This window comes from Felis catus, chromosome C1 (assembly GCF_018350175.1).
Source record: "Felis catus isolate Fca126 chromosome C1, F.catus_Fca126_mat1.0, whole genome shotgun sequence".
Taxonomy (NCBI): domain Eukaryota; kingdom Metazoa; phylum Chordata; class Mammalia; order Carnivora; family Felidae; genus Felis; species Felis catus.
The window spans coordinates 156,871,433-156,898,962 of NC_058375.1; the positions used below are offsets into that span (position 1 = coordinate 156,871,433).

At 39.8% G+C, this 27,530-nt stretch overlaps 1 protein-coding gene across 4 annotated transcripts in view; it reads right to left on the reverse strand.

Annotated features, from left to right (window-relative positions):
- Window positions 1-294: 294 nt before the first annotated feature.
- The window catches only part of STK39 (serine/threonine kinase 39), a 324,725-nt gene continuing 297,489 nt past the window's right edge, over window positions 295-27,530 (reverse strand). For all 4 annotated transcript variants that reach the window (XM_045033904.1, XM_023259427.2, XM_045033901.1 and 1 more), the window contains 2 exons: window positions 15,925-15,989; window positions 295-1,831 (listed from right to left, as the gene is read on the reverse strand). In XM_045033904.1, coding sequence (XP_044889839.1) covers window positions 1,757-1,831; window positions 15,925-15,989 — 140 coding nt within the window. In that variant the 3' untranslated portion in view covers window positions 295-1,756. The remainder of the gene's footprint in view (window positions 1,832-15,924; window positions 15,990-27,530) is intronic.

Consider the following 27,530-nt stretch of genomic DNA (forward strand, 5'->3'; position numbering starts at 1 on the left):
TGAATATCAGAACCAGGGCCTTGGGAGACCAGCTCTGTAAGTAGCTTTGTGAAGGGCCCTGGAAAAGTCACTTAACCACTCCAAGCCTCAGGGCTACAATGAATTGGCTGTAAGGAATTTTTTTGCTCTCCTTCCCTGTGGCCCTACTACATGGAGATTCTCAGACTGAATGGATGCCTTGTTCCCTTTAGGGCACTTTTCCCTCCTTAGTTCTTGGGAGGCATGGGAGTGCTAAATCTCACTGCTGCCATGCAGGTGCTACCTGAAGGAGGAAGGAAACCATGTGACACCATCTCTTTGTGCAATACACTTTTATTTTCCTTTTACCTTTGCAGTCATCTTTGAGTAATTGTTGTGTAAACAATAGAATGGAATGAAATTACATTAAGTTGTATGCAAATGGCTCTAGAACACCTTAACAATTATGACAAGGCAATTATAAATAACTTTTCTTTCCTTAGTAATATATATTTGCTTTTTAAAGTACATTAAAGAGCTGCCATATCTAGGGTTAGCTAGGAAAGAGCAATGGTACCATCCTGGGAGCCCACCTCCCTGAAAGTTTAGACTCCAATTTTGAAAATCCTAAGGTTTACTATTCCTTAATATATAGTCAAGCAGAGGGCTACTTGGGTGAAAGTATTTATTCTCGAAACTTAACAGCATTTTACCTTTTTTTAGTCATTGCACAAAAACCCTTTCTATTTTTCACTCCATCTGGGTATTCTGCAGAATTTCAAGTAAAACTCAGATTCTGGTATCTTCAAGTTTATCACCTTTGGAATAACAAATCCTATCACAGAGAAGTCAAATCAGAGATGGGTACATAATTAGCAGTCTAATAGAATGGCAACATTTTATATAGCATTCTATATGTTCCAATGAAGCAAAACTTACATATGCCACTTTATGTAGAGGAAGTTTTAGATCTGAGACTATTCCAGAGTAAAGCAGCCTCAGGCACATTCTTAATATGAAAGTTTGCAAGGCACCTCCCTCTCCCAAGAGACAATCAGATTGTGGATTGGTTTTTAGGCAAACAAACCAAAAGAATAAGCATCTAAGTTCCTAATTCAGTCATTTCAAAAATCAAAAGTTATAAATACTCCAAAGATAGACCTGATTTTTTTTTGTTTAAATAACAAGAGATTAACTGCAAGAAGCATATAATCAAAAACTTTTCTTCTTATAGCTAAGGTGTGTAATGCATAAATATATGAAAAATAAAATTCACAGTCAGTTTTAAAACTAGAATTCAAGTTTGGCTAATAAATCTTAATTTTATAAGTATATTAATTTCTAAATACAACATAAAAGAGGCAGTATTGTCAGATGTACAATTAAAGTAGAACAGAACAATGAAAGAAGAAATAGGCTTCTGATAGAAAAAATTCCTTTTGTTGCCAATAAATAGGACCACCTGAGTGTATTTCAGATTCTTTTCACTTAAGGGATATCCGAATTGATTGCTAAGAATATTAAATAGCTTTTGGAAAAATTAGCAACAGTCGTGCAGCTGTGGCATTTGCTTGTTCTCATACTGTGGATTGCTAGAGAATAAAGCAGAACTCGGAGTGTTGTAAGTTTAAAAAAATTCTTTTTTATCCCATGTCACTGAAGCCAGACTCTTCACAATCTTCTGATTTTGTGGGAATTGGGAGTGAGGGGGAGGGAGTAGGGGTGGGGGAGGAAGATCGAGGGAAATGGTGTGAGGTGGGGGCATGACAAATCAGGGGGAGATGTCAAGGGACATACATCAGCTGACACTCAACTGGGCAAACCCGATCAGCTTCACTTCGTCCGGAATCTCCGACCCATCACAGCCTGAAGCCTGAAAAGGGAAAAAGACACCTTCAGTGCCAGTTGATCCAAGCAAAGGCACAATCTGCGTGGGGCCAGTGTCCCATTTCTTCCAGCGCTTAATTACTACTGTAACAAATCTGACCATCATGCTTGCTATCAAGTGCAGAAAACGGGGGTGCAGAGGGGGAGGGATTTGTTCCCGTTAAAACACCACAATGTCTAGGCTTAAAGCTTTGAGACTGCCAAGAAAGTGATCTTAAATATACTTTCAAATTAGAGTTCCTTAATAATTTTAAAGGAATATTACAATAAAATATCTTGGAATAAATTTAGCCAAAAAGGTGAAAGACCTGTACTCTGAAAATAGTAAGACACTAATGAAAGAAACTGAAGACACAAATGGAGAGATAAAATATCCATATCACCCAATGCAATCTCTATCAAAATACCAGTAGTATTTTTCGCAGAACTAGGACAAATAATCATAGTTTATATGGAACCACAAAAGACTCCAAATAGCCAAAGCAATCTTGAGAAAGAAGAACAAAGCAGGGAGGTATCAAAATCCCAAACTTCAAGATATACTACAAAGCTATGGTAATCAAAATGGTATGGTAGTGGGACAAAAACACACACAGATCAATGGAACATGATAGCCCAGAAACAATCCCATACTTATATGAACAATTAATCTACAACAAAGGAGGCAAGAGTATACAATGAAGAAAAGACAGTCCCCCCCCAAACAGTGCTGCGAAAACTGGACAGCTACGTGCAAAGAATGAAACTAGGCCACTTTCATACACCATACACAAAAATAAAATGAATTGAAGGCCTAAAACCATAAAAATCCTAGAAAAAAAACACAGGCAGTAATCTCTTGGACATCAGTCCTAGCAACATTTTTCTGGATGGACCTGACTTCTCAGGCAAGGGAAACAAAAGCAAAAATAAACTATTGGAACTACATCAAATAAAAAGCTTTTGCACAGCAAAGGAAACCATCAACAAAATGAAAAGGCAACCTATTGAATGGGAGAAGATATTTGTAAATTATATATTGGATAACAGCTCAATAATCTAAAATATAACTTCTACAATTCAACAACCAAAAAATACATAATCCAGTAAAAAAAAAAATGGGCAGAGGACCTGAGTAGGCATTTTTCCAAAGAAGACTTACAGATAGCCAAAATATACATGAAAAGATGCTCAACATCACTCATCAGGGAAACGTAAATCAAAATCCAATGAGATGTCACCTTATACCTGCCAGAATGAAAGGATCAAAAGACAAGAAATAACAAATGTTGGCAAGGGTAGGGAGAGAAGGTAATTTTTGTGCATTGTTGGCGGGGAATGCAGTGGTACAGCCACTGTGGAAAACAATATGGAGGTTCCTCGAACAATTAAAATAGAAATACCAGTAGTTCCACTACTGGCTATTTACCAAAGAAAATGAAAACAGTAATTTGAAAGGATATATGCACCCCTATGTTTACTGCAGCATTATGTATAATAGCCAAGATATCAAACCAACCTAAGTGTCTATCCACAGATAAATGGATAAAGATGTGGTATATGTATATACACTGGAATATTACTCGTCCGTAAAGAGGAATAAGATCTGGCCATTTGCAACAAGGATGGACCTAGAGGATATTATGCTAAATGAGATAGAGAAGGACAAATATTGTATTTCATTTATATGTGGAATCTAAAACACAAAACAAATGAACAGTGAAACAGACTCTTAAATACAGAAAACAAAGTTGATGGTTACCAGAAAGGAAGGGGCTGGGTGGATGGGCAAAATAGGTAGAGGGAATCAAGATGTACACACTTCCACTTATTAAAAAAAAAAATATGAAAATGAGCACAAGCGACTTAACAGGTCATTGAGGGGAAACCTGGTTTTTGCCAAAAGGTGTCTTCTCTAATACTGACAAAAAAAAAAAAAAAAAAAAAAGTGGTTACCAAGTAGTTGAATGGCTCATGATAGATAACTTATTTTTCCATGACAGAGTTTTGTTTATAATATTTTAGGACATTTATTGCCTAAAATTGGCCCAAATTATAGCATGTCAAATATTTTGATTTTTCTTCAAAATTAAAAAGTGAAAACAAGTCACTGTCCATCAAACCTCTCACTTGTCCTCACTCAAGTGTTTTTTTTTTCACTTCCCTCTCTTTCCTACACATGCACGTGCACACACACACACAGTACTCAGATCACCATTCCAGGCTGCCTCTTCCGAGTACATAAATCAGAACCAGACATTATGTAAGTACCACAAGTAGGGAGAAAAATGTATGATGAATGACTGGGAATGGGCAATTAATCACTAAAGGGCCATCCAAACTTTTTCTTGGCCTAATTCCTGCTAAATTATTGTCAAAACAATTAGTTTCCCATGTAAAAAAAAGCCCTTTCCAATCATCACAATGAACCGCTCTGCGCTGCTCCAAAAAACAGTACATAAACTAAGCCCTTTGTCAACCTCAACATTCTCCCTTACAATAAGCAGCTAATTAGAACATATAACTTGAATATTTTTAAGTAATTATCTTTAAAGTAATGGTGTCAGTACTTACGCTGTTGATTTTCTTATATAAGCATAAAGGGTAGAAACGTTAGTTGACATTTAAAGAATTTACTCTGTCCCTGTCCAATGATTTCTCTAGCTTTACTCTGACAAGATATTCAGTAAAGGGCAGTAAGATCAAAAACGTCCCTTTCCTTATCACTTTTAACAAAGTAGTACAGGCACAGGAGGGTTGTCAGATAAGGTATTTTCCCGTGGGTGTTTGTCATACAAATACTATGACACTCAACCCCCACCACCACCAGTTTTCTTGTTCCACAAGCCCTGTTTGTGTATCTCCCTAAACCTTCCCCTGCTATGTAGTTACTGCTGACTGACTTACTGCTCACTTACTCAATGCAGTGAATGGGGGCAGACACAACGCATGTAATTAATAGGCAAATGACAAACACCCCAGGAGCACCAATAGCTGCTGGCAGGGATGAGGAGGGAGCAGACAGTGTGAAGCTGTGAAGCGCATCCCTGCGTGTCAAAGATACATCAGAAATTTGGCAGTGGGACGAGCAGGAGGTTGAAATGACCCGAAATAAAAACAAAATATCCGATAGTGGTTAAGCCAACTAGACACGAAAGAAAAATCTTAAGTCCCTCTTGTGAAGAGTAGTGGAAGTGAGAATTTACAATGCAAGTGGGTGATCAAACCAGTGGTTATTGTGGGTACATCACACAGGGAGTCCACCTGTCACCCTCAGTCCCAGCGCCTCCCTCCCCCAGCGACACTGGAACATTCGGCTTCCTGGCAAAGAGGCACAGACCAGGTTGCCTGGCTTTGAGTCAGGCACTCGGCTCTTCTTCTCCCACTACCCTGCTGACTCTCTCTTAACCAAGGCTGAGTCCTTGCCTCTCTCACTGTGGCCTGCAAAACACTGAGGGCAATATGCAAAAGATTCTGGAATCTATAGCAAAGGGACCAGAGACCCTTAAAGCAGCAGTTCTCAAACTTCTTGGTCTCAGGTACTCTTTATACTCTTAAAAATTATCAAGGACTTCAAAATCTTGTGCTTTTGTTTTGTTTTGTTTTAAATCATTCATCACCATCAAGTGGGATTTATTCCTGGGATGCAAGGCTGGTTCAATATTCACAAATCAATCAATGTGACACAACATTAAGAGAAAGGAAAAAAAAAAAAACCGTATCATTTCAACGGACACAAAAAACACTTGACAAAGTATAACCTTCATTCATGATAAAAGTCTTCAACAGAGTAGGTTCAGAGGGAACATACCTCAATATAATAAAGGCCATCTATGAAAAACAGTTAACATCCTTAATGGGGAAAAACAGCTTTTTCTCTAAGGTTAGGAACAAGACAAGGATGTCCACGCTCCCCACTGTTATTCAACATAATACTGAAAGTCCTAGCCACAGCAATCAGACAACAAAAATAAATAAAAGGCATCCAGATCAGTAAAGAAGAAGTGAAACATTCATATTGACAGATGACATGACACTATATATAGAAAACCCAAAAGACCCCACCAAAAAACTACTAGAAGTGATCAACAAATTCAGTAATGTCACAGGATGCAAAATCAATGTACAGAAATCTGTGGTATTTCTATATACCAATAATGAAGCAGCAGAAAGAGAAATTAAGAAAATCCCATTTACAATTGCTCCAAAAATACTAAGATACCCAGGAATAAAATACTGATGAAAGAAATGGAAGAAGACACAAAGAAACGAAAAGACATTCCATTCCCATGGACTGGAAGTACAAATATTGTTAAGATGTCTATTCTACCCAAAGGAATTAACACCAAAACACCACCAGCATTCTCCACAAAACTAGAACAAAAATCCTAGAATTTGTATAGAACTACAAAAGACCCTGAGTAACCAAAGCAATCTCGAAAAAGCAAAGCTGGAGGCATCACAATTCTGGACTTCAAGTTAGACTGCAAAGCTGTAGTCATCAAAACTGTATGATACTGGCACAAAAACAGACACATAGATCAATGGAACAGAGTAGAACACCCAGAAATAAACCCACAATTATATGGTCAATTAATCTTTAACAAAGCATAAAAGAGTATCCAATGGGCTAAAGACTGTCTGTTCAACAAATGGTGTTGGGAAAACTGGACCATTGTCTGACCCCATATACAAAAATTCAAAATGGATTAAAGACCTAAATATGAGATCTGAAACCATAAAAATCCTAGTAGAGAACACAAACAGTAACCTCATTGACACTGGCCATAGCAACTTCTTACTAAATAAGTCTGGGGCAAGAGAAACAAAAGCAAAAATAAACTATTGGGACTTCATCAAAATAAAAAGTTTCTACACCAGCAAAGGAAACAAAACTAAAAGGCAGCCTACTGAAAGGGAGAAGATATTTACAAATGACATCCAATAAAGAGTTAGTATCCAAAATATATTTTAAAACTTATAGAACTCAACATGTAAGAAACAAATAATCCAATTATAAAATGGGCAGAAGACACAAACACACATTTCTTCAAAGAAGATTAGATGGCCAAGAGACCCATGAAAAGATAGTCACATCAATTACCATTAGAGAACTGCAAATCAAAACTACAATGAGATATGACCTCATAACTGTCAGAATGGCTAAAAGCAACACAAGAAACAACAGCTGTTGGCGAGGATGTGGAGAAAAGGAACACTCACTATTGGTGGGAATGCAAACTTGTGCAGCCACTACGGAAAAGAATATGTGGGAGTTCCTCAAAAAGTTAGAACTACCCTATGATCCAGCAATTGCACTATGGAGTATTTACTCAAAGAATACAAAAACACCAATTCAGAAGGATATGTGCACCTGTATGCTTACAGCAGCATTATTCACCATGGCCATGATATGGAAGCAGTCAAGCATCCACTGATCGATGAATGGATAAAGAAGATGTAGTATGTTCATATATATGTATACATATATACATATACATACATACACACACAAAATTATTATTCAGCCGTAAAAAGAATGAAATCTTGCTATTTGCAATGACATGGATGGAGCCAGACAATATAATGCTAAGCAAAAGGAGTCACAGAAAGACAAATGCCATATGATTTCACTCATACGTGGAAGTTAAGAAACAAAACAAATAAGCAAAGGGAAAACAAAAAGAGACAAACCAAGAAGCTTAACTCTTGACCATAGAGAACAAACTGATGGCTACCAGAGGAGCGTGGATGGGGGGGGGGGGGGTGTGAAATAAGCAATGGGGATTAAGGAGGGCCCTTGTGGTGAACACTGGGTGTATGGAAGTGTTGAATCATAACATTGTTCACCTTGAAACTAATGTAACACTGTAGGATAACTATACTGGAATCAACATAAAACTTAAAAAGCTTATGTTTTTGCAGGTTACATTTATTATATTGACTATTTTAGAAATTAAAACTGAAAAATTTTTAACATTATTGAAGTCATGTTTAAAGTATTTTTTAAGTATTAAAATAATTAAAAACAAACATGGTTATGTAGATTATATTATACTGAAGGTCTCAGAAATTAAAACTGAGAAATTTCTGAATTATTCATTTACTACTTCATTAAATCTAATAACAAACCCACTACATGCTAGCATAAATAAAATCATGAAAAATAACCAGTTTACCCAAACTGAGTGGCACTGCTTTATATTTTGCAAATCTCTTTAATGTCTTGCTTAATGGAAGACGGTGAGATTTCCCTATCTGCTTCTACATTCAATCTATTGTTTTAGGTTGTTTTCCTTGAAGGATATATAAGAAAATCCAGCCTCATATAAATATGTAGTTGAAAAAGGGAACAAATAGAATTTTAAAAGTCTTTCTGATAATTGTGGATATTGTTTGTTACTACTTTGAGACTTTCCAAGTGGAGTTTCCTAAAAGTTAGTTGCGACATGGAATCTGAAACCATAGTATTGAAATTTCATTCTCTGTTAGATTAAAACCATTAGTCTATCTTGCGTTTTGAATTGATCTTTTTGCCCAGGTATGACTTTTCGGCATCACTGAATTATGCACATCTTCCACTGCTGACACAGTTTGTTCTATAATCTCTATGTCTCAATTCACCATGCCAACCAATCATGTTCAAAACTATCACATATCACTAATCTCATCAGAAAAAGTTAAGTACTGGGATGCTGTCAAGGTTACAGGGGCAGATGCAAGTTTTCCAAAGTCATTTTTCTGCTCGAAAGCTGAAATTTATTATCGAGGACAAATATGGCCAGTTGTTTTCCTTAAAGCGCCAGGCTTACTTGGTTCATGTTGAAAAAATGTCTGCCAATTCCGTAGTCTGAACAACCACATTTTGTCAGTTATTCTTCCAAATAAAATTAGTGTTCCACGGGGGAAAAACATGGCTAGTTCAGCTTACAACTCAACCTCACAAGAGCTTTTCCTGGAGACAACCACTATCCTTCAGTATACAAGCATACCTTGTTTTATTGCACTTCACTTTGTTGCCTTTCATGGATACCACATTTTTCACAAACTGAAGGTTTGTGGCAATCCTATACCAAGTAAGTCTATTGGTGTAATTTTCCCAAAAGCATTGGTTCGCTTCGTGTCTGTAATATTTTGGTAATTCTCACAATTTTTAAAACTTTTTCATTATATTTGTTATGGTGATATGACATCAGTGATCTCTGAGGTTACTTTTGCAGTTGTTTTGGGGCCCACGAACTTAACCCATAAATGATGTGTGTGTTCTGACTGTTCCACTCACCTCTCTCCCTCTCCTCAGGCCTCCTGATTCCTTGAGACACAACTGTATTGAAATTGGGCCACTTAATAACCCTACAATGGCCTCCAAATGTTCAAGGGAAAGAAAGAATCACACATCTCTCACTTTAAATTAAAACCTAAAAATGATTCAGCTTAATGAGGAAGGCATGTCAAAAGCAGAGACAGGCCAAAAGCTAGGCCTCTCACAAGCTGTGAATGCCAAAGTTCAAAAAAAGATCTTGAAGGAAATTGAACATACACTACTCCAGTGAACACACGAAGGACAAGAAAGCAAAACAGCTGTCTTAACTGCTGATATGAAGAAAGATTTGGTGGTCTGGATACAAGATCAAATCAGCCACCACATTCCCTTAAGCCAAAGCCTAATCCAGAGCAAGGCCCTAACCTTCTTCAATTCTTTTAAGTCTGAGGGAAGTGAGGAAGTTGCAGAAGAAAATCTGGAAGTTAGCAGAGGTTGGTTCATGAGGTTTAAGGAAAGAAGTTATCTCCATAACATAAAAGTACGAGTTGAAGCAGCAAGCTATCCAGAAGATCCAGCTAAGAGAATTAAAGAAGGTGGCTACACTAAACAACAGATTTTCTGTGTAGACAAGAACAGCTTAAAAAAATTTTTTTTCATGTTTTTGAGAGAGAGAGCGAGAGAGAGAGAGAATGCATGAGCAGCGGAGGGGCAGAGAAAGAGGGAGACACAGAATCTGAAGCAGGCTCCAGGCTCTGAGCTGTCAGCATAGAGCCCGACATGGGGCTCGAACTCACTAGCCGTGAGATCATGACCTAAGCCAAAGTCAGACGCTTAACTGACTGAGCCACCCAGGCGCCCCCAAAACAGTTTTCTTTTGGAAGAAAATGCCACTTTGGACTTCACAGCTAGAGAGGAGACGTCAGTGCCTGGCTTCAAAGCTTCAAAGGGGACAGGCTGATTCCTCTTAGGGGCTAATGTTAGCTGGTGATTTGACATTGAAGTCAATGCTCATTTACCATTCCAAAAATCTTAGGGCCCTTAAGAATTATGTTAGAGCTATTTATAGAATATGTACTCGATAAATGGAACAACAGCACATTTGCTTACAAAATGGTTTATTGAAATATTTGAAGCCCACTGTTAAGAACTGCTCAGAAAAGATTCCTTTCAGAATATTACTGCTCACTGACAATGTACTTGGTCACCCAAGAGATCTGATGGAGCTGGACCATGAGATTAATGTGGTTTTCATGCCTGCTAACACAATATCCATTCTAGAGTCCATGGGTCAAGGAGTAATTTCAACTTTTGACCTGAGCCGAAGTCAGACACTCACCTGACTGAACCACCCACATGCCCCTTAACTTTCAAGTCTTATTATTTAAGAAATATTTTTCATAAGGCTATAGCTGCCACAGACAGTGATTTCTCTGATGGATCTGGGCAAAGAAAATCGAAAACCTTCCAGAAAACTTCACCTTTCTAAATGCCATTGAGGGCATGAGTGACTCTTAGGAAGAGGTCAAAATGTCTACATTCACAGGAATTTGGAAGAAACCATTCCCAGTCCTCATGGATGACTTTGAGGGCTTCAAAGTTTCAGTGGAGAAAGTAACTTCAGATGTAGTAGAAACAGCAAGAGAACTAGAATTAGAAGTGGAGCCTGAAGACGGGACTGAATTGCCACAAGGTCAGGATAAAATCTGAGCGGATGAGGAGTTGCTTTTTATGGATGAGCAAAGTGGTCTTGAAATGGAACCTACTTCTGGTGCAGATGCTGTGAAGACTGCTGAAATCCCAACAAAGGATTTAGTATATTCCACCTCAAACCTGCGTCTGCTTTGGAACCACTGGAAATTTGAAAATCTACACTGCCATCCCAGAGGTCGTGAATGAATTGGTCTGGGGTGTGGCTTGGGTACTGGGATTTTGAGCTCCCTTGATGATGCAAAAGGTCAGTAGAGTTGGAACCACTGTTCTACCTGAGTGCTTCCCAAAGTGTGAAGCACCGAGTTAGCTCCATGTTTCCTGTAAAGCAGTTTCCTCAAACCTTAGCATCACCTGGAGAGCTTGTTAAAACCGATTCCTGTGCCCCGCCCCCCAGAGACTCTGATTCATTAGGCCTGGGATGTGGCCCTGGAAGGCTACATTTTTATCAAGTTTCCAGATGAAGCAGACACTGCTGGTCTGGGGACCACACCTGGAGAACCAGTGTCTCAGACTGGAGTAGGAGGCTCAGAGAGGCTACCTGGATCTTCTTGAACTGATAGGTTCCCTGAAGATTTTTCTTACCTTACTCCCCTTTCAGTAGGGAGAAAAAATTAATACTCTTAAGTAGTTTTCAATCTCATTTTGGTCTTTGCTTTACCTGTGCTTCAGGAAATGCTGCCTTCCATTATGCAGCCTCCAACTACACCTGAGCCGAAAGCCTCGAAAACTAAGGCCCGTTGGTCATTAATTGACAAAATGCCTGTGAAAATCACTGTACGTAATGCATGTTATTAAACTTCAGTATCTAAAATCTACAATGCTCATGTAAACGTGTACCAACTGGATGTTAATTACATATACTCCTCACAATTTGTATTCTTTAAGGGCAAATTATCTTTCGTATTTTTATTAATGCAATTTCAAAAATTCCACGTCGAAAGCAGCAAGATTCAATTACTTTATAAAACTGCAAAGGAGCAAATTTAGAAATGCCTTAAAAGGCATTTATGGAGACTTGTCTCAAGGCAAGGCTTACGACAATCAACAAAGAGGCAGTACTGAGATGTTAAACTGAAAGCATGTTACACTTGAGCTGAAATGCCCTCTGTGCTTGAACCACTTTGTTAAAAGTGTTACCTATGAAAAAGGTTTCTGATCTTCCTGCCTCTGGTCATGCCAACAATGGAAATCTAGCTTCATCTGACTCATAATAAGTGAAGTACAAGATCTCACTGGGCAAGGAAAAAAGTAAATGCTCTTCTTGATATAACCAGTATCTTTGCTCTCTGGGCCATTGTTTTTCTTATGTAAGCAGATATGTAAGGACAGACACCTTTTCAAACTTGAGCCATATAATTCTAATAGTGGTGGGAGAGTAGAGAGAAAAGAGATCAGAGACTGAACTATCCACAAAACAGCATGTTTCCCAGCTGTGGCTAAATACTGGAATCACCAGGGGATGCTTTCAAAATGCCCCAAACCCAGGCTGCACCAAGAGTAATTACATTAAAGATATCTGGTATGGGACCCAGGCCGCAGTGATTTTTTTAAAGTGCCCCAACCACCCCCTGAGTAAACCACTGTTCTGTGAGGTAAAGAACCACAGCAGCAAGATACAACTTGTTCTTTAGACGATTTTCAGGCTCCTGACACTCTCCTTTAGAAAGCAAAAAAAAGCTTGGAGATAAAAATGATAAACAGCTGAGAGATAAAAGGACCACGAGCAGCAGTAGTTTTTGAGGAAAAGTGCTTCTGAAATCCTTTGATCTTTTATTCTTCAAGGAAATAGCCAAATGGATGAACGAAGGCAAATGCGTTTGAATCTCTGTGGTTTCGCCAGGATGTTAGTGTTCCACAGAAGATTAGGCCAAGAAGCAGTTCAAATTAGCTCTATCAAGTGGCTCTCAAACTGGCTGGCAAGTGGTAACAACAAAGAGACCCCCTCAGGTTTAACTAGGGCTGGATAGAGAAGTAAGTGACAGAAATAGAAGGACGCTCCTGAGTCTGGCTTTACTTAACATCTTTAGCTACCTTTTGGGAAAAAAGCCATTAATTTCCATTTCCTGGGAACAGCACATTACTACATTCTCAAGCTATCAGGGAAAGGGAAGATGTGTATGGGTTCTCTTATAAGACTCCTGTGCCAGACAGGCCAATGCTACTCAATCTGCTTAAAGCACAGAAGACAATCCGTCTCAACCGCTGTCAATATGGGGTTCACTTACCCAGAATCACACAGTTAGTTCTTCGACAAAAGTTCATTCTTAGAGGCAGGACCCCCGCAGCCTTGTGGCTTTATGGTCATCCAAAAGGAGGAATCCACAAAGAAACAGAAAGCCATAAAACCACAAGGCTGCAGCGTCCTATCTCTAAGAATGAACTGTTGTTGAAGAGTCGGGGCTGTGATGCGAGACCAGAGTTGAATTTGCAGTGCCTGCAACTGTATGATCCTGGGTAAGTGAAGACGCTGCACAGAGTCTCGGATTCCTAGAACAGAAAATGAGCCTGATGATATCACCATCTTGTGGGATCGTGAGGACTAAATTAGCCGAGGTGAAGTATGTAAAACTTCACGCACTGTCTGGCAAACAGTGGATGCGTAAGAAAGGGATTCTTGTGATTTTTGCAGGCAAGCCCAAGGAATTTTAAGGGACTCTACAAACAGGGCATGAAGCAGAAGTCCCCCTCCTAATCATTTTACTGGGATTAAAACAAATGGCAAGGAAAAACCAATGATGGCTAGTTTTTCTAAATGAGGCTGGTATTATTCTGCTGTGTGCCAGCCACTGTGCTAGGCATTGTGGGTCCAAGGCAGAAGCCTCTGGCCACTGGAACCTCTAGACTTCTTAAGAGGTATGAATTCATGGGGGAGAACAGAGGAAGATCATCTAAGCCAAGACTGGATGTCAGAGAAGGCTTCCTGGAGAAAGCGAAAGGCCAGGAGAAAGTTAGAACATGCTGAGGTGTGGGGAGACGACAAAGCAGCCTGGAGAAGTTGGAGGAATGTCTAAGTAAGAGGATGAAGCACATGCAAAGAGGCCAGCAGATGAAGCCAGGAGCAGATAGGGAATGAGGGGGAGAGAGGTGGGGAGAGTGAGGGCAGACCCAGAAAGGTAGGGCAGGAACCTTAAAGGGAGGTCTGGTCAGGGGTCTGAGTTGTAGTAGAGGGCAGTGGAGAACCACTCAAGTATTTGGAGCGCTGTGCACTGTAGAAGCACTCTGGCCACAGCCACAGTGTGGTGAATGGAGCCAGAGGCTGGCAAACCGTAGGCAGGAAGATCTGTTTCGGGAGATAAGAGGATCCCACAAGGGTGCTGGAAATGGGGATGAAGAGGACAGAATCATGTGAGAGAATTTGGAGAAGCAATAAATTGATTCAAGTAGGAGATGAGGGGAGTTTTACATTATTCTTACTGTTTAGAGAAGGTATAGTAGGTGTTTTTGTGTGTTTTTTTAATATTTATTTTTGGGAGAGTGCAAGCGGGGGAGGGGCAGGGACAGGGGCGGGTGTGTGTGTGTGTGTGTGTGTGTGTGTGTGTGTGTGTGCGCGCGCGCGCGCGCGCGGAGGATCCAAAGTGGGCTCTGCCCTGACAGGCTGACAGCAGCAAGCCCCATATGGTGCCTGAACTCACGAACCCACAAGATCATGACCTGCCCTAAAGTAGGACGCTCAACTGACTGAGCCACCCAGGCGCCCCTATAGTAGCTGTTTTTATAAGACCTTCAGTAATAGGCAAAGGGTGGGGGGTTGCTATTCCTGTTTCATAGGTAAGCAAGTTTAGCGAGTGTGGGGCTAAGCCAGCACAAAAGCTCTAATCTCTTATCTCTGTTTGCATATTCAAAATGGGACCGATCTTCTGGAGGTGGTGTGTTATAACTTCTTTGTTATGGTATAAAAAATGAATAAAGAAACATTAATATTGGCTTGAAATCCTGACACAGGGTACCATTTTCTCCATCAGTACATTCTCATATGAGTGAAATATGTTCACAAAGATGTAGGCGGATTAGAATCATAATAGAGGTGACAGAAATGTTGTAAACCAGAAGATGGGTTTTCAATTTGTTAATTTTATCATTCTGTGTCTGAGTAAACCGTTCTTTTTGTTATCGAAACAAATTTCTTCAGGTAAATTCTTTCTGTGAGAATCTTTGTGTTTTGCTTTCATCCCACAGCCTAGCCATATGAAATCAGGCGAGAGGCAAGACCCAGAAAATTCATTAGCACAGGGCTAACATTTACTGTAACTGATCATTTTCATGTCTTTGGCCGTGTACACTTTCCATTAAATTTTCACAAGAAATAAAAAAGACAGATCATCAATACATATTGTGCACAGCAAAGTGTTAGTCATTTATATCTTAAATTGCTTGTGGCATTCTGACTGGCTCTCGATAAGATTCATAATTTTAAAATGAGTCACTTAATGTACTGTTTGCTCAAACTTTCAGGAAAATAGTCACTTTTGACTGTTTGGACTTCTATTTCCGGCCATGGTCACCGTGTCTCTTGGTTTTAGAATGACGCCAGAATGCTCAGGATCTATATCTTTATGGCCACGCCAGTTCTCATATTTCAAGTCTGCTAGAGCAGAAAAACTGCTGGAACACCTCTTCTCTACGAGAATCTATTGCTGTGATTTGAAATGGGGAGTTAAAATGTTAGGTCTTTGTTCACAAGCCTTCAGCGAGTAGTTCTACAATCGCTTCCAATTACCTAAACCATTTCTACAACAATCAGCCTCAATTTTTAAAAGTTGGAGCCACTTGGCTTTCACTCTGGGAAACCTTTATTAACAGTGTTGGTTGGAATGAAGTTTAATTTTGTCTGTATGGTCAAGGTGCCATACAAACTGGAAGCAGAACGGTACAGGCTTCAAGATTTCTCCAGTGACCCCTCTTAAAGATGTACTGGGAAGCAAGCTACACTCATGGAAGAGTAAACTCCCGGTCATGGTCAGAAAATGTTCCCAGATGTTAAACAGGCAAATGACAGATGCAAAAATGGATCCCGAAAGAAAGCAACAATAGCAACAACATTGCAGAGCAGGTTATTAAACTGTTACTGTTCCTTGCTGGCAGAGCATGGCAAAATATTTACCTTCTTACCAGAACTTTCAACTTACCAACTTAAATGTCAGTGTTTTTAAAGCTTTGGGATCATCTACAATCTTCTGTAAATTAGCAGCCACTGAAAAATACAAACATGGAGAAACATGTCCGAATTATTTACAATAACACTGGATTTTCACATTGATGATTCAGAAAATCTGACTAATCATGCAATAAGCTACAGAATTATTTCTTTCACAGACATTTACAAAGTCCATATAAATAACCAAATTAGTCTCATGCATTTTCTCCAATTTATATCTTCAGTGCATCTGAATTAATCACTACACATTGAGCCCACATTTCACAAAATAAAATGGGAAATTACTTTCTAATGGAAAGCAGAGGTGACAGCAGCTTCCACTTTTTTTTTTCCACCATTTGGTTTTTCTCAAGGCTCATTACTACAAAATTTAGTAGCCAGCAGAGGGCAGCACAAAACAAAGAGGCGAGGTATTACAAAGAAGTGCCTCTCTGAAAGTCCTAGGTCAGTACATTTGAACCTTTCTCCGATAAATTCACTCAATTCTCTGTACCCATTTTTATCAAAGCAACAAAATACAGTGGATAACCTCTATGACTTGGGCATATGTGTTAATGCTTTCAGAGCACGATGATCTGTCCAAGCTGTGAGGTGCTACCTGGAACACCACCCAAGTTGGCTGAACAGGGTCAAGCGCTAGAGGCTGTCAGTGTGGGGATCAATAGCGAAGATATGTTTTCAGTATTAGCAGGATTCATCAGAGACCCGTCCCATTTTCCATGGTGTCATCATATATTTGATACTCTAGCAGAGAAGTCAGCCTTTCCTGCGTACTCATTCCAGTTTAGGGTACAGAAGGTAATGATGATGGAAATTTAAAACTCTGCTCTTTCCATATCCAAATCTAAAGTATAAAGCTTTGGGGCGCCTGGGTGGCTCAGTCGGTTAAGCGTCCGACTTCAGCTCAGGTTACGATCTCGCGGTCCATGAGTTCGAGCCCCGCGTCGGGCTCTGGGCTGATGGCTCAGAGCCTGGGAGCCTGCTTCCGATTCTGTGTCTCCCTTTCTCTCTGCCCTCCCCCATTCATGCTCTGTCTCTCTCTGTCTCAAAAATAAATAAAAACATTTAAAAAAATAAAAAAAAGTATAAAGTGTTGAAAATCAAGTGAGGGCTGCTGGTTAGAGAAAAAGAAATGACTATGGAAGAAATTAAAGAAGGTTCCATTTATCATTTTTACTTTTCATGTGGAAAGCTATCTGCTGCTCAGTAATTAGGTACCTGAAAAGTTACGTAACTATTTTAAGATTAAAAAAAAAGATAACATATATTTTGAGAAAAGTGTTTCAAGTAGAAAGTCCAAGTGGAGAGTAGAAAGAAATCTGCATATTTCATGTTTCTCTAAGGTGGACTAAAAACAACATAGATACATGGATTTTCTGATTAGTTATTTCATTTAACTCATCAGCTGCAGAAGAGAAAAAATGAAAATTATATACTCAATATGGCTATTTCTCTTTATAAACCATAATTACAAGCATCATTTTATCGTTTGTTGCCCTTAACATGTCCACTCTGAGCGAACTGCAAAGTTTCATTTATGAGAACTCCCCTCCTTTCACATCTTCTCCTCTTTCTTTTGCCCCCACAGGCAAACTTGCACAAGCATCAGGCATATCCTGGGCCACCAACCTCAATGTAGGTATCAGCGCCAAGCATCTTCTGGCCTCCTCAGCGGTTTCCTGAACGTATTTCAGATGCTACAATCATCTAGTAATCCACGCAAGAAACACTGCCTCATGGGGTGAAAAGCTGTGCTGTGAAACACCGTCCACCAAAGCCAGTATTTATGATGTCAGGGCATTCTGACTGCAAATTACAGCAGCTGAGCACAGCCACCGTTTTCTTAAAACATAAAAGTGTTCTAATAGCCCCTCTGATTTGGGCTGATTTCATGAGTGGCCATAAAGTCTTCATATGAATTTCAGTCGTTTCATTAGAGGCCCTGAGTTAATGTGGATGATTTACTACCCTGTTCTGGGTCATCTATTTCCAGTCTGCTCTGTAGTGTTCTGCCAGAAGCAGCGCTCTGTCCTCCACTAATTCACAGCCCTCTCTCTGGCGTGCACGCCCATGTGCTGGGGCCCATCTCCCAGGAACATGGCTAAGCAAGTTGTAGAGTAGAGGGCAAAGCTGAAATGCTAGCATCTTAAACAATCATCCCAGAAGCCATGCTCCCCAATTGTGAACCCTATGCCTCGGGGACATTAGAAATTCAAATTCTGTCTTCAACTCAAAGCAAAAATAGCAAAACTGGCCACTTACCTGATTACTTATCCCACCTGCTAGGCTTATTTTCAATTTAGTTGATTCTAATTTGTTGTAAAGTGCTATAAAACACCTTCATTTAACTGACATCACATAAAATTCAAGGTGATGCTAATTTCTCTTCCACTAGCAATGCTCATTAAAAAGATGGGTGTCACTGTTTTCTCCCTTCTCCTGACTGTGCACCTGGATTTCAAAAATAAAAATGTTCCTTACCTGGAATGTGAGCTCAGAAGGAAGGGTTGGACAGGGCTGGTTAACTTTATAGCTTCTCAGGTATGTGCTGATAGTATTGAACTTTGTGTTTTAAGGTGCTTTAGATTTCTTCAAAATATGGGGCTTCTGAACCCTGCCTACTCACTGGCCATCAACTTATCTCCAATCCTTCCTGGCTTTCCCCAAAAGAACCCATTCCCCTAGTTTCTGATGCAGACTGTGTTCTCTCCCTTGAGCAGACCCCTGCCCACCTCCTCATCCCTTCTCTTCAGTCACAAGTGCTCTGTTTCTTGACCACAGAGGACACAGAAAACACTCACTGAGGTACCAGGGATTGTGGCCCTCTTGTCCTACCACTGTGGCTATAAGGTACCTTTGTGGGAGCCATCTATTTCTTGGCTATTTTTGTGTCTCTCTGTCATACTTTAGGCTTGAAGAGGGGCTACAAATTGTATGTGCTCTTTTTGAATAACATTTGGCCTAAGGTACGGTAGGTATTGTGCTTTATGAAACTGTAATAATATCATTAACAACCACATGAAAAAGATGGTGATGTTCAGTACCTCCCTGAATCCAAAAGAGAAAGAAATAAGATTGTCCTGGGGGTAATCCATCAGAAGTAAGGCAGCAGAGCCAACACTTACTTGGCAAACTAAGGCAAGCATTTTCCAGACCCTGTTTTCTCTATAAACTCCTTGTACTACTCAAATTCTCCACATTTTGACAGTTAGAAAAGTAATAGTTACATAATGACTATTTACAGTCTGTGTTTGCATTACAGGTGATTAGTGGAAACATACACTTTTCTCCCCAGGTACCAGTGTATTTCACAACAATCTCCTATAGTACTGATGTTCCAGTGGCCATGAGTTAATTTATCTAATTTGAGCTATTCCCAAACAAAAGCTGTGGAGAAAAGCACTCCAATGAACACCAGGTCTGAGGCACTCCCCTAGGAGGAAATTCTGAGAGAAGACAAAAGCGCAGACTTGGGTTACCTGATGTCACAATACTGTCTGATCCAAAGACACATCCTGAACATCTGCTTTGTACCCTGTGTTGCTGCAGAAAGGCAGCATCAGATTGCAAAGCAGAAAGAGACACAGATGCCAAAAGAGAATGCAAGCTTCTAAGTAAGGAGGAAAGGAAATGATAGGAGGGTGAGGATCTTATGGATACTGCTGTTAACGCTAATGTGAAATTACAGCTAATTAACTATTATGTTTGGGACAAAATACAAGAGATTCACCCTACTATTTTCCCTAACTCTCTGGGCTCTTATCTTAAGGACACGAGTGTAGCACAGTGCATAAGTGCATGCATTCTCCAGCCAGAGTGTGTGGGTTCAAATCCTGCTTCCTGCTTAGAGCCACATGGCTCTATGAACTGGGGCAAGTTTACTTTAGCCTCTTTGTGCTGGAGTCTATGCATCTGTAAAATGTGGATATTAATAGTCCCTGTCTGATAAGGTTCTTCTGGGGATTGAGTTAATATACATACAGTGTTTAGTGCTTGATGGATTGCAAGTACATGACAAATATTAGCTTACTATCTCTACCCTGGACAAATGCATATTTTAACTGGTTTCCTTGCTTTCAATCTTAACCCATGAGCCCTCTTACACTCACCAGAGTTACTTGGAGAATCTAAGTCATAAATTGGAATGTGTTACCTCCTTAGGTAATACTGCTTAATCGTACATGTCAACTTCAGGATTAAGTCCAAGTTTTTAATTCGGTCTATGAGACCCTCCACGGTGTGGCCCAACCTACCTCTTCAGTTCATATCCTGCCTTTTCCTACCTTAGATTTTCCCAGGTAGGGCTCCATAACCAACCCCTCCTCTAGGTATCTACCACTACTCTCATCATTATGCTAAAACAATCCATTATAAATCTCGTTTCCCCAGTGGATTCAATTCATATTTTTTGATAACCCAGACAAAATCTTATTCACCTCGGCAAAAGGTTTATCTTTGAAATATACCCGCATTTAGAGAGACTAATGACTTCTTACCACCTCCACTGCCGCTACCCAAGTACAGCTGCCACTGTCTCTTGTCTAGACTCATACAATAGCCTCGTATCTCTCTGTTTTCATCCTCGTCCCTCAATGGCTCAGCCTCTACCCAGCAGTCAGATGAGCCTTCTCCAACAGTTTTGCCTCTTGTTTCAGATTGTTTACTTCTTTTCATTTACTACCTCCAACCCATTCCATCTATAAGGAACCGGCAAAATTGGCTATTTTTCATTGTTTTTCAAGAGATGAGAGTAGGTCACTCCACAGGTAAGCCACCCAGACTGGCACAGGTGGTCGCCCCAACAAGGAAATCTACAATGGTAAGTAGAGGACGGACATGGTGAGCATCAGTGTGGCCTCACAACTATCTGCAGCAACGAGGACTAAGTCATACCACTAACCTCCCCTCTTACAGCTCTCCCCAGGAAAAGAAACCAACCAGGAGGAACTATTCCCAGGTGGATCCCAGCAGTATAAGCAGTGGACTACAGTGAATACTTGGTGTGCAGCCCACATCTTCTCTTTAGGAATGAGGATAATGTTCTCCCATCTGCTGGGATAATTGTTGGCTGATGACTCTTACTTTGTCCCTCTTTAAGAATTCCCCTTGGAAACCTTAAGACTAAAATCTATGGACAAATATGGTACAACCATCTTAGAAGAAATTTCTATGTTTAAATTTATAAATGAAAGAGAAACACAAAATAAAAAGATGTAAAATATGATATCAAATATGTGAAATGTGGAGAGGAGAGGCTTAAAGAATGAGTTCAAAATTAAGCAGCCATCAGCTTAATGTAGACTGTTATATCCAGAAGATGTTATATATTAACCAAATGGGAACCACAAATCAAAAATAAAGTTAGAGATATGCCAAAAAAAAAAAAAATGAAGTGCAAGGAATCCAAGTATATCACTCAAGAAAACCAGCAAACCATGAAGCAGAGAAAAAGATAAAAGGATCAGAGAAAAACTAAAAAACAACCACAAAATGAGTAACAAAATAGCAATAAATATACATTTATCAAAGTTACTTTGAATATAAATGGACTAATGCTCCAACAGAATGAAATAGGGTGACAGAATGGATAAATAAACAAGACTCATATATATGCTGCCTATAAGAGACTCATTTCAGACCTAAAGACACCTACAGATTGAAAGTGAGGTGATACAGAAACATTTATCATGCAAATGGATGTCAAAAAAATCCAGAGTAGCAATACTTATATTGGACAAAAATAGACTTTAAAACCAAGTCTGTAAAAAGAGACAAAGAAGGATGCTATATAATAAACGTGACAATCCAACAAGAGGATATAACAATGTAAATATGAATGCACCCAACATGAGAACACCAAAATACATAAAAGAGTTAATAACAAACATAAAGGAATTAATTGGTAGCAATACAATAACAGTAGGGAACTTCTAATACCCCACTTACATCAATGGACAGATCATCCAAACAGAAAATCAGTAAGGACACAGTGGCTTTGAATGACACACTGGACCATGTGGATTTAACAGATATATTCAGAACATTCCACCCTAAATCAGCAGAATACATATTCTTCTCAAATGCACATAAAACATTCTCCAGAACAGATCACATATTAGGCCAAAAAACAAGCCTCAACAAATTAAAAAATACTGAAGTCATACCATGTATCTTTTCTGACCTTAACACTATGAAACTAGAAATAAACCACATGCAACAATCTGGAAAGATCACAAACAAATGGAGGTTAAATAACATTAACCATCAATGAGTCAATGACTCAATGATGTCATGACGCTATTAAACCATCAATGAGTCAACCAAGAAATCAAAGAAGAAATCAAAAAGCATATGGAAACAAATGAAAATGGTCTAAAACCTTTGGGATGCAGCCAAAACAGTTCTAAGAGGGAAGTTTATAGCAATACAGCCTACTTCAGGAAGAAGCAAGAAAAACCACAAATGAACAACCTAACCTGATAGACAGAGGGGAAGATGGTGGCGTAGGAGGACACTGGGCTCACTGCGTCCTGCTGATCACTTAGATTTCACCCACACCTGCCTAAATAACCCAGAAACCGCCAGAAAACTAGCAGAACAGACTCTCCAGAGCCAAGTGTAGACAAGAGGCCCACGGAAGAGGGTAGGAAGGGCGGAGAGGCGGTACATGCTACAGGGACAGGCGGGAGGGAGCCAGGGCAGCAGAGGGGCAGCCCTACCAGCAAGGCAGAGCCCCTTGCAAAAGCTGAGGGGCCGGACATCGTGTGTTCTGACAGCCAGCGGGACTTAACATCTGGAATGTTATAAGGCAACAGCTCTGCTCTCAGAGCGGGGAGGGCGAGAGGACACTGAGAGGGAGAGTTGTTGAGCCCCGGAAGACAGAGCTCAGCTCGGAGGGGGAACAAAGGTGCTGGCAAGTGCCATCTCCCTCTCCCATCCCCAGCCGAAATTCCAAAGGGAACCAGTTCCCTTCACCGAACTTGCTTGCACCACACAAACGCCCAACAATGTGTTTCTGTGTATCCATCCCTGCAACAGGTCTGCAGGGCCTCCCTCCTGGTGCTGCAGGGCCCCTCCCACAGGGGACTGCCTATGGCAAAGCAAGCTAAGCCTGCCCCTCCTACCCCTGCGCACCTTGCGGATCCACCCCAGCTAATTGGCCAGATCCCATCGAAGCAGCACCACAAGCCTGGCAGTCTGCAAGTAGCCCAGACAGGGCCTACACCACTCCACAGTGAGTCCTGCCCCTGGGAGAGGGGAAGACAAGGTACACACCAGTCTGACTGTGCCCCAGCAGTGGTCTGGGGACAGACATCGGGTCTGACTGCGGCCCCGCCCACCAAAACAAGTTACTCCAGACAGCACAGGGGAAATGCCCTGCAGTTCTGCGCCACTCCAGGGACTATCCAAAATGATGGAACGGAAGAATTCTCAGAAGAAACTCCAGGAAGTAGTGACAGCTAATGAACTGATCAAAAATGATTTAAGCAATATATATAACGGAACAAGAATTTAGAATAATATTCATAAAATTAATCACTGGGATTGAAAAAAGCATAGAAGACAGCAGAGAATCTATTGCTACAGAGATCAAGGGACTAAGAAATGGTCATGAGGAGCTAAAAATGCTATAAATGAGGTGCAAAATAAAATGGAGATGGCCATAGCACGGATTGAAGAGGCAGAGGAGAGAATCAGTGAATTAGAAGATAAAATTATAGAAAAAGAGGAAGCTGTGAAAAAGAGATAAAAAAAATCCAGGAGTATGAGGGGAGAATTAGAGAACTAAGTGATGCAATCGAATGGAACAATATCCGTATCATAAGAATTCCAGAAGAAGAGAGAGAGAAAGGGGCTGAAGGTGTACTTGAACAAATCATAGCTGAGAACTTCCCTGATCTGGGGAAGGAAAAAGGCATTGAAATCTAAGAGGCACAGAGAACTACCTTCAGACGTAACCTGAATTGATATTCTGCATGACATATCATAGTGAAACTGGCAAAAAACAAGGATAAAGAGAAAATTCTGAAAGCAGCTAGGCATAAACAGGCTCTAACTTACAAAGGGAGACCCATAGGAGTAGTGGCAGACCTATCTACTGAAACTTGGCAAGCCAGAAAGGAATGGCAGGAAATCTTCAATGTGACAAACAGAAAAAATATGCAGCCGAGAATCCTTTATCCAGCAAATCTGTCATTCAGAATAGAAGGATAAAGGTCTTCCCAAACAAACAAAAACTGAAGGAATTCATCACCACTAAGCCAGCCCTATAAGAGATCCTAAGGGGGGATTCTATGAGTGAAATTTTCCAAGGACCACAAAGTACCAGAGACCTTACTACAAGGTAAACCCATATCTTTCAATAATAACACTGAATGTAAATGGACTAAATGCTCCAACCAAAAGACATAGGGTATCAGAATGGATAAAAAAATAAGACCCATCTATTTGCTGTTTACAAAAGACTCATTTTAGACCTGAGGACACCTTCAGATTGAGAGTGAGGGGATGGACAACTATCTATCATGCTACTGGAAGTCAAAAGAAGCTGGAGTAGCCATACTTTTATCAGACAAACTAGACTTTAAATTAAAGACTGTAACAAGAGATGAATAAGGGCATTATATAATAATTACAGGGTCTATCCACCAGGAAGAGCTAACAATTATAAATGTCTATGCGCCGAATACAGGAGCCCCCAGATATATAAAACAATTACTCACAAACATAAGCAACCTTATTGATAAGAATGTGGTAATTGCAGGGGACTTAAATACCCCACTTACAACAATGGACAGATCATCTAGACACAGGATCAATAAAGAAACCAGGGCCCTGAATGATACATTGGATCAGATGGACTTGACAGATATATTTAGAACTCTGCATCCCAAAGCGACAGAATATACTTTCGCCTTGAGTGCACATGGAACATTCTCCAAGATAGATCACATACTGGGTCACAAAACAGCCCTTAATAAGTATACAAGAATTGAGATCATACCATGAACACTTTCAGACCACAATGCTATGAAACTTGAAATCAACCACAGGAAAAAGTCTGGAAAACCTCCAAAAGCATGGAATGGAGGTTAAAGAACACCCTACTAAAGAATGAGTGGGTCAACCAGGCAATTAGAGAAGAAATTAAAAAATACATGGAAACAAATGAAAATGAAAATACAACAATCCAAATGCTTTGAGATGCAGCGAAGGCAGTCCTGAGAGGAGAATACATTGCAATCCATGCCTATCTCAAGAAACAAGAAAAGTCCCAAATACAAAATCTAACAGCACACCTAAAGGAAATAGAAGCAGAACAGCAAAGACACCCCAAACCCAGCAGAAGAAGAGAAATAATAAAGATCAGAGCAGAAATAAACAATATAGAATCTAAAAAAACTGTAGAGCAGATCAACAAAACCAAGAGTTGGTTTTTTGAAAAAATAAACAAAATTGATAAACCTCTAGCCAGGCTTCTCAAAAAGAAAAGGGAGATGACTCAAATAGGTAAAATCATGAATGAAAGTGGAATTATTACAACCAATCCCTCAGAAATACAAGCAAATTATTAGGGAATACTATGAAAAATTATATGCCAACAAACTGGACAATCTGGAAGAAATGGAAAAATTCCTAAGCACTCACACACTTCCAAAACTCAATCAGGAGGAAATAGAAAGCTTGAACAGACTCATAACCAGCGAAGAAATTGAATCAGTCATCAAAAATCTCCCAACAAATAAGAGTCCAGGACTAGATGGCTTCCCTGGGGAATTCTACCAGACATTTAAAGCAGAGATAATACCTATCCTTCTCAAGCTATTCCAAGAAATAGAAAGGGAAGGAAAACTTCCAGACTCATTCTATGAAGCCAGCATTACTTTGATTCCTAAACCAGAGACCCAGCAAAAAAAGAGATCTACAGGCCAATATCCCTGATGAATATGGATGTAAAAATTCTCAATAAGATACTAGCAAATCGAATTCAACAGCATATAAAAAGAATTATTCACCATGATCAAGTGGGATTCATTCCTGGGCTGCAGGGCTGGTTCAACATTCATTCGCAAATCAACGTGATGTATCACATTAATAAAAGAAAAGATAAGAACCATATGATCCTGTCAACCGATGCAGAAAAAGCATTTGACAAAATTCAGCACCCCTTCTTAATAAAAACCCTCGAAAAGTCGGGATAGAAGGAACATACTTAAACATCATAGAAGCCATTTATAAAAAGCCCACAGCTAATATCATCCTCAATGGGGAAAAACTGAGAGCTGTCCCCCTGAGATCAGGAACACGACAGGGATGTCCACTCTCACCGCTGTTGTTTAACATAGTGTTGGAAGTGCTAGCATCAGCAATCAGACAACAAAAGGAAATCAAAGGCATCAAAATTGGCAAAGATGAAGTTAAGCTTTCACGCTTTGCAGATGACATGATATTTTTTACATGAAAACCCGACAGACTCCACCAAAAGTCTACTAGAACTGATACGTGAATTCAGCAAAGTTGCAGGATACAAAATCAATGTACAGAAATCAGTTGCATTCTTATACACTAATAATGAAGCAACAGAAAGACAAATAAAGAAACTGATCCCATTCACAATTGCACCAAGAAGCATAAAATACCTAGGAATAAACCTAACCAAGGATGTAAAAGATCTTTATGCTGAAAACTATAGAAAGCTTATGAAGGAAATTGAAGAAGATACTAAGAAATGGAAAAACATTCCGTGCTCATGGACTGGAAGAATAAATATTGTTAAAATGTTAATACTACCCAAAGCAATCTACACATTCAATGCAATCCCAATCAAAATTGCACCAGCATTCTTCTCGAAGCTAGAACAAGCAATCCTAAAATTTGTATGGAACCACAAAAGACCCCGAATAGCCAAAGTGATATTGAAGAAGACCAAAGCGGGAGGCCATCACAATCCCAGACTTTAGCCTCTAGTACAAAGCTGTAATCATCAAGACAGCATGGTACTGGCACAAAAACACACACATAGACCAATGGAATAGAATACAGACTCCAGAATTGGACCCACAAAAGTATGGCCAACTAATCTTTGACAAAGCAGGAAAGAATACCCAATGGAAAAAAGACAGTCTCTTTAACAAATGGTGCTGGGAGAACGGGACAGCAACATGCATAACAATGAAAGTAGACCACTTTCCTACACCATTCACAAAAATAAACTGAAAATGGATAAAGGACCTGAATGTGAGACAGGAAACCATCAAAACCCTAGAGGAGAAAGCAGGAAAAAACCTCTCTGACCTCAGCCGCAGATATTTCTTACTTGACACATCTCCAAAGGTGAGGGAATTAAAAGCAAAAATGCACTACTGGGACCTCATGAAGATAAAAAGCTTCTGCACTGCACAGGAAACAATCAACAAAACTAAAAGGCAACCAACAGAATGGGAAAAGATATTTGCAAATGACATATCGGACAAAGGGCTAGTATCCAAAATCTATAAAGAACTCACCAAACTCCACACCTGAAAAACAAATAATCCAGTGAAGAAATGAGCAGAAAACATGAATAGACACTTCTCT